Consider the following 18880-nt stretch of genomic DNA (forward strand, 5'->3'; position numbering starts at 1 on the left):
CTGAAAGAGTACAGGAACTGATCCTTCAAAACCACTAACTAGAAATGAAATGATACAAAATTGTATCAATTCGTTAAACTGCTGATTTCTGCATTTGTTATATTTGTCTGCTACCTGTCCATTACCCCTGTACATCCACCAACTTTCATTCACTCATTCCATCATCGATCCCTGCGGCCTTACCCAAGGAACTGGGCTCCAGAGGGCCCCACCTCGATGATCCTGCTGGCCAGGCCTTCGCCCTCAACCATCGGAGGCATGGTGGCCAGACGATGCCTCTTCACCAGCCGGCACGTCACCCGCGTGGGAGCGCTGCACTTCCTGGGCGGGATGATGATGCGTAGACCGTTGTGCCGGCAACCACGCATGGCCCCGCCCCTGGCATCCACCATGAAGCTGACCAGGAAGCTGAGGCGGAACAGGAGATATTTCCACAAATTAACGACATTTCTCATTAATCCCATTAAGTGACGGGAATATAGACACCAAACCGACGTGGTAGATTGTTTGCCCATGTGATAACACTAGCAGTACCTCAAAGGTAGAGAATTAAGAACTAGTAGCTGCCTCAAGTGGTTACTATACACATACTGCTAATGTGGCTGTTTTAAGTCGTCAAGTTAGAAGTCAATTAACAAACAAACAGCAACTGAGTGGAGATTGTTTCGTCAACTCCTCTTTTCAAAACAGGGTCTCAGAAAACAGCAGCCACTGTGACCAAAGGTGGCAATTACAGAATAATGGCTATTTTTATATTTCAAAAGATTTAATGTAAAATATGTAATATCCTGTTTAAAATGGCTGCAAATTGACAGGTTGTATATTGATGAACAAAAGTTCAAATCGTTTATCTGTAAGAATAGCCATGCAGACAGTGGGGCCATTTCGCTGACTTTGGTGTCTCTTTTCTCAACACTGAATGGTCACCACGATCAACAGCTCCATCTCTGGGAATCTGGTCAAGTTGCATCAAACGATAGCTTCAACAGCTTGAGACTCTTTGAGCTCGCTCCTCATGCAAAGTGGAAAATACCGAATGCACATGGATCACACATCGCAATGAGCGGGAGTATGGGCATGATGAAGTGACATTACAATTTGATCATCACCAGGTCATTACCCAAACAGACAACATTAACAAGCACATAGAGACATAAACCCATATATTATTGAATTCACGACTGTTAGAAGACGAAGATTTATTTCCTTCACTGCTGAAAAGTACTTTGATGCTTTAATTCAATATGGTCAGAAAATAAAGCTTTTCTGTTTGACAGACACTAAATCAATCAGAGTATTTTTCTGCTTCAACCCATTTTGCTGTATAAAGTACACAATAATACTTATCTTATACAATAAGACTAAATCTGAGGTTGGTGGGTATGTTGGTGGAAATGCTCAATAAACAAGACATTGTATGAAATCCACAAACATGTCCTCAACTTACACCGCCTCTTTTTGCCCAGATATCCACAATTAAAGATTTGTTTTCCTGAACGTTCTGAATCAGATGATATGTCCATGTGGGGACATCAACTCTGGGACTCAGAGTTTGGACATTTAAGTCAGATTAAAAGGATTTGACACATTGCAAACCCACAACCAAGTCTATAAGGCAATGTCTGTTGAGGACAGGGACACATACACCTCTCCACCAGGAGAGCACACTGTGAGGGGAGGAAGAGCATGATGACGATGAGGAGGACAATGATTTATCCAAGGTGCAGAAGGTCACCTGCTGTGGTCTCCATGATCGTGGCACGGAGAGGAATGGCTAAAAACAACAACCACATCAGACAAAAAGGAATCAAAAGTCAAGCAGAAACAAGAGCGGACAAGAGACAGTCAGAATAAGGGAAGGGCTGACACGATGACTTACATTTCAATACTGCCTATGTACTGTAGGAGAGTAGTGACGATTCAAATCAGTATTTACGGAACTTTCACCAAATATGTTTAGCAAGAATCACGAAAACATAATTGCAAAAAGTGTCATTGATGTTACTAATGTCAACATTGTAAACATGGACAATATTCTATGCATCCCTTAGTTGCATAAAGAAATAGTTTAACACTTAAATCTCATGTCTGTGTGTTAAGTACAAAGCTGTACCAAGGAAATCGCTAATCTAGCTTAGCATAAAGACTGGAAGCAGGGGGAAGCAGCTTGCTTAAAGTTGAAAAATGAACTGTCTAACACCTCTAAAGCTCTTATATGTCATATGTCGTTTATTTAACCTCTTTTCAAATTAAAATGTAAAAATGTAACTTTTGTGGAATTAAGGGGAGTTACATGCTGGAACTATTTCATGACAGTGTAATCATCTGCTAAACAGAGCCTGGCAAGCTGTTTACCCCTGTCTTTATGCTAAGCTAAGCTAATTTCATCCTGACTTCTGCGTCCTAATAAGTGTATTTCCCAAAATATTGAACTGTCTTTAACTATTTAGTTTGGATTTTTTTTCACTCCGGATATCAAGAATATATATTTGTATTGAGGATCAGACTGATGCTCAAAGATTGAGCGAGGCCACATTTCACAACAGGAATCACACTTCGCCAAGCAGCCTGTGGTCTGGGATGAACTTCTCAATTGTTAATAAAACATTAGTTACTAAATGTATTCCTTTTTATAAAATGTAAATCATTGGGAAAGAAGAACAAAGCATGTATGCATTTATATATTTTACAAGCCATGAAACTTTCAGAAAAACAATATTTGTGTAATTTTGAGACCCCAGAAATCACTTTTTTTTTTGAGGTGTGATTGGTATTATTTCAATTGTATTTTCCCAAAAATGATTCATCAACATTTTACCACATTTGTGTTCAATATGAGTGTAAAATGTGCAATGTTTAAGATACAATGATTTGCTCCAGATCTGACAGGACCTACCCAGAGTGAATGGGGCTGGAGGATAAAGCCACATTATCCAGGTTCTCGGTGCCCCAACTCAGACGATACGAATCCCTCTCACACTCCCTGGCAAGTGACGAGACCTGGAGCCAAACAAAGAACCTCTTATCACACATACAACAGAAATGATTGTATGTAGCATTATGAACTAAAGATCATACCTATATTATTATTCTTTACTTGCCATTCATGGAAGTTGAAAACTAAATCACCAATGTTCCCCTTAAACTATAATCAACATAGAGTAGTTAACTCTGCCAGTAGCATCATGAGATCGGTTGCGTGTGAGTGGTGAGTGAGTGGTGAGTGAGTGGTGAGTGAGTGAATGAGTGAATGAGTGAGTGAATGAGTAAGCGAGTGAATGAGTGAGTGAGTGAGTGAGTGAATGCGTGAGTGAGTGAGTGAGTGAGTGAGTGAATGAGTGAGTGAGTGAGTGAGTGGTGAATGAGTGAGTGAGTGAGTGGTGAATGAGTGAGTGGTGAGTGAATGCGTGCATGAGTGAGTGAATGAGTGAGTGAATGAGTGGTGAGTGAGTGAATGAGTGAGTGAATGAGTGACTGGTGAGTGAATGAGTGAGTGAATGAGTGAGTGAGTGAGTGAATGAGTGGTGAATGAGTGAGTGAGTGAGTGGTGAATGAGTGAGTGGTGAGTGAGTGAGTGGTGAGTGAATGAGTGAGTGAGTAAGTGAGTCAAGTTGCAGTTACACCTACTCCAATACTCCATTACCAGAAAGAAAATAGTTAAAGTATTGTACTATTTGCAACTAGAAAAAACTCTGTTTCCTCTGCAATGGCTGACGATAATGAACCATGTACTTTACCTGGTGACCGGTGAGCATCTCATCTATGATGCCTTCATGTTTAGGGGAGTAGTAGCTGTGGTGGGTGGGTGTGAAGGACCTGTCTGAACTATAGCAGAGAAGAAGAAAAGCATGAAGCCAGTGAAGCTCGTTGGTCAAGACAATAGAAGAGATCACAGCGGGTACAAAATGAATGACAACTACAAGGAAAAGTACACTTTCATTCAATCCCACAAACAGGGTTCCATGTTCATATGAAAAACGGTCAGAATCAGTTGATGTGGACAAGAGTTAGGTCATTTCATACCCTCGAGCTCATGACTTGTATGAATGTAATTTAAGGAATGGACAGTTAAGTTTAAATGTTGATGGTGAAACAACAACTAGGTTTCACATTAGTGTTTTCTTAACAAGAACAAAATAAGAATATTAACTGCATCTAGGCTGACACACGTTTTCCATTTTACTCGCTTAAAATGAAAAAATAACAACGCTGAAAGACTAAGAGTCTAAAGTCACACTAGCAGGTGAATACTACTGTAAGCTTGTACAGTAATACTTCAAACAAAACTGAATACAAACATGCTAACATGCTCACACTGACTATGCTAACAGCTGATTTTAAGCAGCTATAATTTTTACCATTTTGCAAATTATCAGTTAACCTAAACTACAGTTGAAGCTGATGGGAATGCTATTAAGTATTTGGTTATAAACCAAAGTCAATAAGTTTCGACCTGATGATGGAGCAGATAAAAAACAAAGACGGAGATTATCAAAGTCATTAGTACTCATCCTCTGGGGACCATGAATGGATGGGCCAAAGTGGTGAACAGAATACCAACCAACACTAACAAACAACTAACTATCTCATTTCATTCACTCCTAAAACAAGTGCAATATCCAGCTAAAGGGAGACAGACTGATGAAGATGAAGGCCAGCGTCAGCACATACCTTTGCATTCGACTATGAAGGCATGACAAGGAAGACCAATGATGAAGTATGAGCAGGGGAGGTTGCAAAACACATAAATACACATACACACATACAAATACAGGCAGTTTGTGAGGTTTTGTCCTCAAGAGGAATGGTGATGATAAAGTTAACCATATCAACCATATACAGCAAATATCAATAATTGCAATAGAACAGGGTCAAAAGTGGGTTTTACATGTCACAAAGAGGATGTTCAAATGAGAACAACAGCTTAATTTCCTGCTTTTAAACAGTGTTTGGAACACAAGGAACAGTTGTTTGCTCCATGGAGCAGATGAGCATTTGTTAGTGCATGAAGCAGACGAGCGTAAACATCTGCTGGGTCAGATGCAACCTATGCAAGAACAAGTTCCTCACTTCCAGGCATAGTTTTAGTCAGTTGGTTCGCCCCAGTCAAATAGTTTGAGCTGCTTGTTGGTAAAGTGAAACATGTGGCAGAGTTCGATGTACCTGTCAGTGCGCCCCCCCTCCAGGCTGAAGCGGAGGTAGTTCATTCCATCCAGATACTGTCCTGGAAGGGAGTCATCTCCCAGCTCCCTGAGGTCCTCGGCCCTCAGATACTCCCCTCCGTCACCGGTCATCGTGTCATCACCTTGGGAGAGAAAAGGGAAGGGTGGAGGTGAATGAAAACAAAACAAACATTAAAGCAACACTCCAGGCTTTTGGGTGAGGGTTATCATTAAGTGACATGAACATCGACATTAAATTGCAGCCTGGGGCTCACAGCATTCATCATTATTATTCTTTATTATAGTCATTATTATATTGGATAAATTCAGCCTTGTCAGCGATTATATTTTAAAATCCTGACTTGGCACAAAATGTAAGATTCTGTTGTGAATAATTCACTCAGACATTTTGCAGTAATCATATTTTCAATCTGGGCCTGTCGACAATCAAAGGTTTTTATGTTGACAATCATCAGGCAAGAAATTTAGTAAAACAGGGTTTAGCCGAGTCAGACATCTCACCCAAATGGCAGCTAAGACACTTTGGCCCTGGTCTAGCAGAGAGCATTATACGCTGCCTGCATGACGAGTGAAACACATATGTAGTTAGACAGAGATGTTCTGGTAGTGTATTGGCTGCATGGAAAGGGCAGAGTGTAAGAAGGAGTAAAAGCAAACTTCAAAATGAAAAACATCATACTGTGAGTTATCATGTTCATGTTTAGTTGAAGGCATTTCAGGCATTGAGTGAGTTTCACTTCTACTCGTTAATATTCTTCTTAATGTGGTCACTGTTGTATTTGAAATGATTAAAAAAACATACAAGCCACTAGTTATTCCTACACTCACTCTGATTCTAAAGCTGCCCTGAATCTACGCCAACAAAAAACATCTTTGGGCAATTACATCAAATGAATAGTAATACCAATGCTAACACCCACTTGAGATGCAAAAGCCCGTGTTGAGGTGGGAATTGTTTTAGCAGCATTCCAGGGAGTCAGAATATTACAATGTTTCATTGTGGTGTTGGATATAAGCTTTGAAGTGACAAGAAGTATTTTCAATCTGTTTGCTCTGAACTTCTCTGGAGAACAAACATTTTCAGAAAAAACATGCAGTTCAATTCTGAATATTGCATAAGCAACAACTAACCCATTAACACATCTATCAGACATGGAGCTACACTAGAATATATTTGGAGTTGTTCTATTGGCCACCTGACAAATCCAATGTTCAGACGGGGGAATTTGACCAATAAACCAATGAAAAGAGAACATTGGTCATTTTACAGATGTGTAAAGTTCCCTACTTACAGTAATGGAAAACCTAACATTTATTTACTAGCAGGGACACCAAGTAACCAGTAAGCGCATTGGTTTCAACCACAAAGTCAAGAACACAAACAGCTCTTTGCTGTGGGACAAACAGTAGATGTAGTTCAGTGACTCATCACAGCGTTGTTGGACACTTGGTCAGAATACCACTGACGGGTCTCTTTCCTTGAGGGGAGTCCACTGTGGGTTGATGTTGACAGGCTCCGATGTACAACATGACTCACCCTCTTCATCCGAGACATCCAGCACTTCAGTCATGGTCTCTGGCACGTTAAGCTTGTGTTTTTCCGTCACGGTCTGGCAGCATGGGAGGAAAGGGATCCCGTTAACTCTATTTCACACCTGGTAGTAAACCTAGCTGAAACCTAGCTGGAGTGGAACACAATAGCTCTGCAATAAATCCTCAATTTGTTGAAGGTGTTCAGTGTTCGCTGAAACTGTTTCAGAGACGTGTTGATTCAACTGATTTGTCATTATGGATATTATACTGCATTATACTGAGAAGAGGTTTTAATACTTACCCTCATTGATATAGACCGGGTGGACAACGTACTAGAGACGGCCAATCGTAATAAGGGAAGCGATTTCAAGCTTAAGCTCTTTAAGGTTTTGTATAGCAACCACATATGTATTAAGTCAGGGTGTGTTTCATTGCTTATGAATGATACCTTTAATTTGTAAGTGGAAAAATGTATTCTTCTTCTTCTTTCAAAGCATATATAGAGTTGCTTTGAAATAGAATGACATGTGTTTATGCTGCAACAGTGATCACTGGGCTCTAAACGCAGTATGTGTGCAATAATAATCATTTGATGGTTCATTATATTAAAAATCGAATTAAAAATACTAATTTAGGGTTTCCACCAATACACATTTCCAAACCAGCACAGATTCCTGCCGTCTATAACACAACCTCAAACTTTAGATTACAATGATATGCTGTTTATAATGTGGCGTACCGTTGTGGTGGTGATGATCTCCTCAGTGACGACTCTCAGCGTATCCACCACAGATATGTAGCCCAGCCTCCGAGCGATACCCAGGGCAGTGTTACCATTCTGGACGAGGAAGCACAGTGGATGAGTTGTGTGTCTTTGTACTGTAAAGTATGTGTGCGTGCGTGCGTGTGTGCGTGTGTGCGTGCGTGTGTGTGTGCGTGTGTGTTCAGTGGCTGTTCACATACCACAGTGACAGCGTTGGGCTTGGCACCGTTTTGCAGTAGTACGTTAATGATGTGTGTGTTTCCTTGCTGGGCTGCCTGGTGAAGGGGAGTGTATCCATTCTGGAGAGGAAAGAAAATCGTTAAATAAACGTTAAATAAATCGATTATTCAAAGTTTGCTTTCATTCAAAAATGTCTTTAACATTCAGGCAGCTGATGAGAAATGGTGTGTGGGTGAAATAAAATGAACCTCACAAAGTGTGTGTCTCTGATATAAATTACCGACTTCTAACTAGAAGAGAATATCAAGTTTTAACGAGAAAAGTTGGAATGACGTTAAAGTAGAAGTTTCACATTTCCACAAGCTATATATGTGTTGTGTAATAACTCGACCATCCTTTAAATAAAAATATGTTTTGTTTGTCAAAAAACTATATTTTGTGAGTAGATATAAATAACATGAAAATATATTGTTATAATGTTTAAAAGATTTTGGTCTAATGAGAAAATGTTCTCATTGACTTAAAAAAAGCATGTTAGAAATGATAATAAAATGATATAATAAAAGCATGAATGTTAAATAATGAATGTTAAAATGGTATCTGAGAGCTTTACTTTAGTTTCAGTACCTTGGTTTTGGCATTGACGTTTGCTCCATTCTGAAGCAGAAAGTTGACCATCTTGGCATTACCATAGTGACATGCTACAATTAGCGGGGTGTATCCCAACTGCAAAACAACAGGAAACATTGTGAGGATACTGTTATTGAGGATGGAGATTTCAGCTGAAGGGGAGACTGAATGATATCATCCTGTAACCAGACCGGAGGTGTGAGGATAAACACAGCAAATGGAAGAAGTATGTTCATACTTTGGTCTGCTGGTCGAGGTTGGCTCCGTGTTTGGATAGGATCTCGCCAACAGCCACTTTATCCTCCTGGGCCGCCAGATGGAGGGCAGTCAGGCCGCTCTGCATGAGGAACACACACAGAACACCTACAGTGTTACAACACACACATTCAGACCACATTCTGTCCAGGCACATGAGCTAATGTGGCTACGTTGACACTGTGAAGAAGATAGACTTTGTCTTCACATGTTTTCATTATTTCACGATTGACAGGCTGATTGAAGACAAACCTAGATGGCAGGATGAAAATGTTCTGTCATTTACTCAGACTTTCTGATTTCCCAAGAGATTTAATAGTGTTACTGTAACTGTAACAAGGCACAACAGCATAAGTGAAATGATTTATAGCCTCACACAACATGATACTGGAGGTATAATTAATGGGTTGTTCCTCAAATGAATAAATACTTAACCAAAAATACTGTTTATGGTAATTCTACTGGTGATGTTGTTGTCTTGCGTTGAGGATTTATTGCTGTCTTACTCCACAGTACCTTAGTTTGGACGTTGACCTGGGCTTCCTTGCTCATGAGCAGGGCAGCCATGTCAGCGTGGCCCTCCTGGGAGGCCAGATGGAGCGGAGTGACACCCTGCTTGGTCAGGTTGTTGGTCTCGGCTCCGTACTGCAGCAGCACCGTGGCGATCTCCATCTGGTTCTTCTTTGCGGCGATGTGGAGCGGAGTGTAGCCATTCTGGTTCATGAGAGAAACTGGTGTCACTGCGGAGCGATCACTGAGACTGCTGACTCATCGGCTGAAAGCCTCGCATCACAAAACGCTTTCTAGGAACTAACCTTGACAGCCTTGGTGTCACTTCAGGTTATCCTTTAATGTTGTAAAATAATCTCAAATGTTTTATGCCAAATATAACGAATATGTTTTCAGAATGGTAGTAGCACACTACTGACATACACATCTTACCAGGTGATTTGACGAGTATTAGAGGACAAGGCTGGCAATATATTCACTGTCAACAAATCTCATGTGTACAGGCAAACCACCAAGCATTGTGTGTATCAAAGCCTGATATCTCTTCTTCCTGTGTGCCGTAGAGCTCCATGGTTATTAAAACAAACCAGTGAGCCACACTGTTGGACTGGGTGACATGTTGCTTCATCATCATGAACACACACGCTGTAGCTTATTTGGACTCAATCCCACAAACACCCACCTGCTGCTCCAAAATACTCACTACAGCACCAAATGTGTGTCAGCTCAAAATAGTCCCCAACAAATACACCATTTCCTCCTGGTTGAGGAACGTTTGTTAAAGACTACAGTGAGCTGTTTCAGGAAATAAGCCTCATCAAAAATTAAACTACGGTATATTTGTAAAGCAAAAAATTTAAATAAACATAATAATGACTTCGAAACAGTCAATTTCACTGGGAGCTAAAAGAAGATAACAGTCAAGAACTCCATGTTGCCTCATTACCATTGGTTTGAGGCGTCTTAAAAACAAAAAGAGACAATTGTTGACTCAAAATATAAAATGGCTGTTTTGCATTTATTTTAAGTACAGCTTGACATCGTCATGTCTACTACTTTCAACACCAAGCTTCAATATCAGGAGATAAAACATCAGTCAAGCTTTTGTTTTCAGCAGTGGCCTGAAGCTTAGAGACCTTTTCCTCGTGGATTCCATCTGTTCGACTGCTGCCGCCGGAAAGATTTCTACTGCTTCCAACAGTATGCTTATGATGTTTATGATGTTACGCATGGTCCGATTGGACCATCCCATTTGTACCTTCATGCTAAACTGTCCACTGCTTCACACATCTTACACTTGACAATTATTTGTATGAGAGTCAGCTCTTTCCTGTGGACTCTCACCTTGGCCATGGTGTGGGGGGACGCTCCTTTGTCCAAAAGCAGGAGCGCCACCTTCTGGTTATCGTAATGTGCTGCGACATGAAGCGGGGTGAGGCCGTTCTATGAGGGATGGATGGTGAGCGCACGAGGTTTAGACAGCAGTTAGTGCAGCACCAAGACATTAACACACACACACACACACACAGTTAAGAGGACTTGTTAAAGCTGCAGGCTGAGATGAATTAAAGATATATCGGACAGCAGAAGCTGAAAGGATCAAAGGGATTTTGAAGTAAACAGGTTTCTGTTATCTGTTGTATGTTTCCTGGAATTTAGCACAGTTAATCCAAATGAGGGAATGGCTTTATTGAAACTAGGCTTACCATTGCTCTTGTAGTCAACTTGACCTCAATACAGAAAAATGGCAAAACCCGTTTTAGATTAAAAAACGTTTTAAATTGACATGCACAAAAAGGATTCACCTAAACATTTAGAGAGTGGGCATATTTTTTATTATATTTGACATCATAAGCAACATCTCATAGATTGTACTCCAAAAACTATAAAGATTAAGATGGTTTATATTTTGAATGCTTACTTTTCCAGCAAAATCAGGTGGAGCTTGACGCTGCAGCAGAAGTTTGGCTACATCTAGGCTTCCGTACTTGGAGGCCACATGCAGCGGAGTAAAACCTTTCTGTGGAGGGAAGAGCCAGAGAAAGGAGATCAAAGTTTAAAGACAGTAAATACAGGATATCATCTCAGGCCAGACATACATGTCTGTTATTCGTGTTATTATATGATCTCTCTCTACAATATTCACATTATTTCAATACCGTAAGACACAAGCTAATTATTTATTTCATTTGAATTTGTTATTATAATATAACTATTTCCCCTCCCTTTTATATTTTTTAGATTTATATCTACATATATCCATAAGTTGAATCATTGTATATGGCATGGCCCTAAGGTGTTCACAGCATGGGAAATAGTCCACCAGACTAGAATGGTTTACATATTGACAAAATATTTTTAGACACAAAATAAAAGTCAATTCTCATCAGATATGATTCCTTGAGGGACAATGGGTGTCTGTTTTATTAGTGACATAAAACAATAGAAAGAACACCCAGCCGACTGACATGCTGATGCAACTCTCGGTAACCTTAACCAGAAATATGAACTATAATCCTTTCACAATGAATCCAGCAGAGGGGGCCCTTTAACTAAATAGAAAGACTAGTCTGGAGCTGACAGAAACCACATGATCAGTGTTTTTATGACCAAGCCCTGCCCATGGATGCAACAATCCTTTGTTTGTCAAACCCCAGATTATATCTGATGCAATAGGTGATTGGACAAAACAGAACAAATAGAATGGAGAGGAGATGGATGGGAGAGAGAGGAAAGGGCTTCCTTAGAAAAAACCCGATGCAAATCAAGGATAAGGACGATTATGAACATGCTTGGATGGATGGAGAGCGTTATCCTTGCATGAAAACAACTTTTCCTGATTTTGTTTCCGTAGCAACAGCCACACCCTTCTTCCCCAGAGGGAAACCAAGGAGAGAGACATCAAGGGAGGGAGAGAGGATAACCACTGAACCCTAACGAACACACTGCATCACAGAGAGCTTTGTCTCACCCTTCATGGCGTATGAATACATTAAAGGACTAATCTGTCTGGATGCAAAGTGCCTCAGCAGCTTCTTCTGGTGAACACCTCCACAGTGATGATGATAAATCTGCGTTCAGCCTCGTCAATATTCAAGTGTGTCAGACCTGCACATACAGTAATACTGTACCTGCTTTACTATCGGAGCCAGGCTAACAGTGTCCTGACTACAGCGAGATTGATATTCATTTTCTCATCAAAAGTGTATTCCCCACATGGCTGGGAGGCATTTGGTCTTTGACGTCATTCCATGAAATAATGAAATCCTCAATCAGGGATAGACAGTAAGGGTTGCCAGGTTCCTATTGGCAACTATTTAAAAAATTGGCAACTAATCCTTGTCCTTTGGTTGCCATCGGTGCAAACCACTGCTAACATGTGGAAATAGGAAAAGCAAAAAGCAAACCCTGCCCCCCTAAATACATTCATATTTAATATTTGTTGTATCAGTGACTTAAACATTGCTGTTACACTCAGAAACAGAACCAGACGTTGATACATGTGAGCTGATTTGTTTACTCACGTGCACAAAGCATCTGTTTTAAAGACAATGGCAAAGCAAATGAAGTTGTTTGTAACTGTACAGTATCTTAATTACCCAAAATATCAGGTGACAAAAAATGGCATCATATTTTTAGTTCCGGCAAACCAAAAGCTGATGTGTCAACCACTTTTAAAAGTCAGTATTGAGCCCTGCTGACTACTCTTGGAGTGCTTCTCGGACTTAGCTGGAGGGAAAAGTAGCCACATTTAAAGACAAAACATGTCTCCTCAACCCACCTTGGTGGCCAGTGAGTGTGAAGCTCCGGCCTCTAGCAGGACAGAGGCGGTCTCCACCTGGCCCTCCCTAGCAGAGATGTGGAGGGGGGTGTAGCCGTTGGTTGTGGCAGCGTCCGGATGGGCCATGTGTTGCAGCAACAGCTGCACAATCTCTGTTTTTCCCAGACGGGACGCAATGTGGAGGGGAGTCTGGTCCTCCTGCAGATGGCACAGTGACATGAAAATGAACACTTGATTCTGATTCTGCATGGTGGCAAAACCCTAAAGTACAGCTGGTGTGCTGCTGGTGTGCTGCTATAGATAACAGCAGTCTCACCCGTGCCCTGGCGTCCACCATTGCTCCGTTCCTCAGCAGACATCTGACCACCTCCACCTGACCTGCCCTGGCTGCCATGTGTAGCGCTGTTTCCCCACGCTGTACACACAACATACAGGTCAGCAGGGTCAATCCACACATATTTAAACATAATAAAACCAGCTGACCGGTCACTGTAATATTTCTAGTCACTATCCTCACTTCAAAATAACTAAATCTCAAATGACTTTCACTCACAATATTGCTGACGTCGGGCGAGGCTCCATTCTGCAGCAGCAGCAGGACGATGTTCAGGTGACCCATGAAGGCTGCTACGTGGATGGGAGTCAAACCAGACTGGACACAGGAAGGGAAGCAAAAGAGGAACAACAGGACAAGTCAGTCATGTTGAACATACATCTGTACTCAAGAAGAGCTCATCAAACTAAGTACATGATTTCATCATGATGTCATCTGGCAATGTTTGGTGATTTCTGACCAGCTAGCGTTGGCAAAACTTAGTAGGAAACAGTGTTCCACTACTAACGTACAAAATAAAGGAACTGACTGACATTTGCAATTCTGCTCCTACAAAATCCAGTTCCCGACAACTGAACTACTTTCTCAATAACATTCCGAGGGAAACGTATAATCAGCGTTTTAAAGATGTGGTTAACGTAGTAAATTGAAATAAGGTAAAACAAAAACACAACAAAACTACCTGGTTCGCTTCAGTAAAACATCATTGTTTGGATTTAAAAAAGGCTGTTTGTTTGTTTGGACACCAACAGAGGTCTCCTGGGTGAAAGTCCTGCGTTTGTTTGTACATGGATGTCCGCAAACTATGATTACAAACATATTTGTGGTATGTCAAAAACAAAATCTGGGAGAAAATATGTTTCCCTCGAAACGTAATTGACATTACACTCTTGTTGTATGGGAACACAATTTTTAGGTGACCAGTCCGTTTTTAGGTGTGGATTTTTATTCAGGGGTGCACAAATGTTTTCTTTCATTTCTGCAATGTCACATTGCCAACCATACTGTACTGTGTTGTACTGTGTTATATGTTTCCATCAAACAAAGCAGAACTTCAATAATACATACAAAAAGTTTTAAATTAAAGGTTCTAAGTATGCCTAAATATACCCAAAAAAAAGAGAGAAAACTAAAAAATTAAATTATTGAAATAAGATATAATATTATTCACTAAATCCACATTATTTACTAAAAACAATATATATTTAGTAATATAGTCCATCAGTTAAACAGTCCAATACATAAAATACTATAATTACATGATTTTATATCTGCTTTAATATGCCATCTCATCTGTATAGAAATAGAACAGAAGGAAATGCAGTTGTGGTAGTTGTGACTCATTTGAAAGAAGAAGTGACACATTTTCCTCTTACAAGCTAAAAGTTGAACTCATTAGTGGTAAAACGAACCTTTACTAGAGTCAGTACACTCAGTGGTTTTGCTGCCTCAGCCTTTTTTGTTCTGGTATGGCGGAAGCTTATGGTGGCTAATGTTAGCTGATGTTATCTTGCTGCGTAAAGGATGGTACTGAGTCAACTTGATGACTATTTGTGCTACTCTTTGTTTCAGCAATTAACATTACCCCATAAATATATCTCACAGTGGCTGCTGTTCAGTGAGACGTACATAGTTTACTGAATAAGTGTGTCTTCTAATGTTAGCTTCAGGCAAGTTTAGCAGTACGACTTCAAATCTTCTTGTCAAAAAGGTTAATATGGAATTTCCTTTCAAAGGGTACAGTGTGAGTCCATATTATATATATTAATATTTATTCTATGTTTAAGTTGATTCTTAATATCAAAATAAAAAGTTGGGAACTTCAGGATTAAACCCAAACTTTTGTTAACCTACAATCTAGAACTGCTCTTTGGTATGATGTGAGGTAAAGCCAGACGTATGATACCAAACAGACCCTGGCCCATCAGGGAGTGCCAGTAGGTCCAAAGAAACATTGACTTTCACTCAGGTGAGTGACGTACCTCTGTAATGGCCTGGATAGAGGCTCCATATTGGACCAGCAGCTCCATCACTTTCACCCGGTTCTTCTTACAGGCTATGTGCAGCGGAGTGAAGCCGTTCTGTCACACACACACACACACACACACACACACACACACACACACACACACACACACACACACACACACACACACACACACACACACACACACACACACACACACACACACACACACACACACAGTAAAGGATGAACCCAGACAATATTCAACAGAGCTGAATGATAGTCATCAGAGCCTGTTCAGTCCTGAGCTTGATCTTTCCATAGGAGGATTGTTACAGTTCCATCATATCTTTCTTTCATACCAGAGCCCTTGCGTTGGGGTTGGCCCTCTTGTCCAGCAGCAGTTTGGTGACTCTGTAGTGACCGCAGTGAGCCGCCACATGTAACGCTGTCAGGTAGTCCAGCGTGACGTCGTCAACGGGAGCCTTGTGCTGCAGAAGGTGTTTGACGCATTCAACATGGTCGCCTTGTGCCGCCATGTGAAGAGGAGACAGCCCGTTCTGAAATGTGAAAGAGAGCTCATTTACTTTGAAGGAGACGGATCGAAATTAAAACAGAGCAGATAGAAAAGTCAATATTAGACACAATCACAACTTCAAATGAAAGTCAATGTTGCTCTGTGTCTGCTGGCTGTGTAAGTAAGCAAATGTTAGCGATTCATCTATATAAGGCCATAATATGTCAAATGTGTCTGTGATATTTACATTGAATTAATTCATATTTGAGATGTTTTGTATTTATTCTAATACTGCTGAAATTAAGCATTACACACTTAAAATGCAGTCGTACCCAGAATCAGAACATTGATAAAAGTACAGCTACTATGGGTATTTTTAGCCTAAATCAATAGACTGATGGCAGGGATACAAAAAGGAACTGAGCTGTTCGCTATGTCAAAGGTGCAAGAATAAGTCAAAAACTCCAAAGTTATCCTATTTATATGTTGTATCCTGCTAGCGAGCACAATGCTAACAATAATCAATACATGCAGGAGTTCACAGTGGAGTTCCAACAGTAACCTTACTTCTGTATATGAACAGGATGCTGTTGTGGGTCCAAAGTAAACTACTTTCAAAGCACAGTGTCTTATAGTTACACCTCTTTTTCTGTTTAATAAATAAGAGTCCTTCTCATCTGACAAGGGTAAATTACATCTCCCAAAATGTCAAGCTGATGACTATATACACTCACTACTTAGTGATCTGTTAACCAACAAATATGACACAGTTTGAAAAGGTAAGTGAGAAACATGCTTGAAGTGTATAAAAGGTGAATACACAGGTGACACACCTTGGTCCTGGCCAGCAAGGGTGCTCCTCTTTCCAGCAGCAGCTCCACAGCTGTATCATGTCCACTCCGGGCCGCACAGTGTAGGGGAGTCAATCCATCCTACAGAACACACAAACACACAAACGTATCAATAGTCATCCAATACATACTGACATTGACTTGGCTAGAGGCTGAAGAACAACCCTCATTTAACTTTACAAATATAAGTTTTCCTTTTTTTACCAAGTTGTTTTGGTCTGTTGAGGTCAATGGCTTACCTTGGGCTAACCCTTCATAACTAATATGACAAAACTATAGTTCGGCTTCGCACGATACTCACCCTTGTTTTAGCATCAATCTGAGAGCCACGGTCCAGTAACAGGCCAACCATGTTAGTGTTGCCACGCTTGGATGCCACATGTAGAGGAGTAATCCCGTTCTACAGAGAGGCACATTCAAAATATTTGTTAAAGGGTTACTAATATGGAAATTGCATCTACGCTCATATATTTGTATATGAGGTTGAATATTAGTGTAGTTATATTTGAGAATAAAATCATATATAAAACAATCACCATTAAAATCAAATAAGTTCAAACGTAATTTAATAATTGACGAACCTGGATTTATATTTCGCCTCCAATTTAAAGGTAATGTGATTTTTACTTCTTGCATCAATTAATTAACTGACTAATCAACTGAGTCTCTTAACTATATTTTATTTTAAAATAAAATGCATTTGCATTCAAATGTTATCTTGCTATTCACTGTTTGCTTGTTGAAATACTGTCACTCTACACTGACACTGTAAAATACCTTTTCTCAGCAATACCTGAGCCAGTCCAGTCTGAAAGTGTCTCAAACTGGAAGCTGGTATGCCTCATACAGACAGAGGACGAGTGCATTCTCTCAAACCGTTTAACCACATACGATTCAAAATCTCTGCAGCCTCCATGTTAGCCACACAAGATATCCCACGAGGCTTAGTAGAGTGCAAGGTGAGAGAAAAACAAGCTATTTTTAGCCATACTGCTCGCATGGCTGAAAATAGCACATCTGAATTTGTTTTCTGGATGATATTAAAGGGAGAAAAAAAACAGTGAAAGGCTAGAAATTAAATCCAAGAGAGGAACCCGCAAACTACAAAGAGGCAAATGCTTCCAAAATCACAGATTTGCTAGAAATGAAACCGAACAGCAAACAGCCCTGAAGTTCAGTAGCCAACAATACTGTGCAGAAGTGTTCCAGTGGAATGATATATACTGTATTTCCATGCCCTATTTACAAACGGGGCTTATTAGTGAGGAACCCTACCCTCGCCGTGAAGTCAACTGCTGCCCCTCGGTTCAGCAGAAGTGTGGCCACATTGACGTTGCCATAGTGGGCAGCGATATGAAGGGGGGTGAATCCGCTCTGGAAGACAGACAGGAAAGAGTAAAACACACAGGGAGGGGGGCAGAGGTCCCACATTAGCCTTTACTTCATGTCCTTGAACTTTGAGTCATGACTCTTGATCTTTAGTCTTCCCAGCATGCAGCAGTCGCATCAAGCATCACAGGTGAACAAAAACTAAACTGAGAGCAAAGAAAATCAAATATAAAGTCACAGGAAAAAGTAAAAATCAGTTCTTAAAATGTTCAAGTCAGAATCTGAAGCACCCGTACACACAACCCCAAAACACACTCGGAAATGTCACTTCATGCAGGTTATCAAACACAGAAAGGAAAGTAAAAGAAGGCCTTTCAAGGCTTCAAAATATGATCGGAAATGAAAACAACAAAAAGTGAAGCAGATCAAATAAATGTAGAGTATACAGTCATCGAGATGGACAAACAATATTAGCTCCCCAAACAACACCAAATGATCGTAAAATCATAAAGAGGCAACATTTCTGATCAACACCAAAGTGCACTATGTCAACTGTACGTCATAGAAGTAATAGAGTTAGCGATGAGAAATATATGAGAGAAGTTAGAGATTGCAGAGCAGGTTGGAGTAGTTGTGAGATTCTTGCCTTACCTTGCCATTCTGTAAGTGTGGTCCGATTTCATGTGAAAAAGTTGTTTACAAGAGTGTGAAGAATACAGTGACTAACGTGATGGTTTCAAAACTTTACACAGTCAGAAGCTTAGAATGGTGCAAATGAAGGTAGCACGGGTGCAACATGCTACGCAATGCCAAGTCTTTGGCTAAGAAGTTTCCCATGTCATAACTCATTAGTATTGTTGGAGTGGTAAAGAGAGAAAGTCATATGCCAGTAATTTGGAAATCTACATACAAGCATACATTAAAAAGACTTGAACAGGAAGTTTCATGTTTAGAGGACCAGGATTGATATTATTAAAATAAAATGATTTACCGTAATCAATTTAAATGTTTCTATTTGTGTGCATTAAGGATTTTAGAAAAAATAACA

General features: G+C 40.3%; 1 protein-coding gene across 1 annotated transcript in view; it reads right to left on the reverse strand.

Moving 5' to 3' along the window:
- Positions 1 to 18880, reverse strand: part of ank2b (ankyrin 2b, neuronal) — a 90023-nt gene that overhangs the window by 37541 nt on the left and 33602 nt on the right. The window contains 24 exon segments of the mRNA XM_079295340.1: positions 184 to 408; positions 1736 to 1774; positions 2897 to 3000; positions 3738 to 3825; positions 4672 to 4683; positions 5164 to 5305; positions 6678 to 6721; positions 6723 to 6793; positions 7456 to 7554; positions 7680 to 7778; positions 8287 to 8385; positions 8528 to 8626; positions 9061 to 9258; positions 10399 to 10497; positions 10976 to 11074; positions 12836 to 13033; positions 13152 to 13250; positions 13389 to 13487; positions 15152 to 15250; positions 15498 to 15695; positions 16486 to 16584; positions 16805 to 16903; positions 17779 to 17877; positions 18484 to 18492. Coding sequence (XP_079151466.1) covers positions 184 to 408; positions 1736 to 1774; positions 2897 to 3000; positions 3738 to 3825; positions 4672 to 4683; positions 5164 to 5305; positions 6678 to 6721; positions 6723 to 6793; positions 7456 to 7554; positions 7680 to 7778; positions 8287 to 8385; positions 8528 to 8626; positions 9061 to 9258; positions 10399 to 10497; positions 10976 to 11074; positions 12836 to 13033; positions 13152 to 13250; positions 13389 to 13487; positions 15152 to 15250; positions 15498 to 15695; positions 16486 to 16584; positions 16805 to 16903; positions 17779 to 17877; positions 18484 to 18492 — 2516 coding nt within the window.

The sequence above is a fragment of the Melanostigma gelatinosum genome (genome assembly GCF_949748355.1).
Source record: "Melanostigma gelatinosum genome assembly, chromosome: 23".
Classification (NCBI taxonomy): Eukaryota; Metazoa; Chordata; class Actinopteri; order Perciformes; family Zoarcidae; genus Melanostigma; species Melanostigma gelatinosum.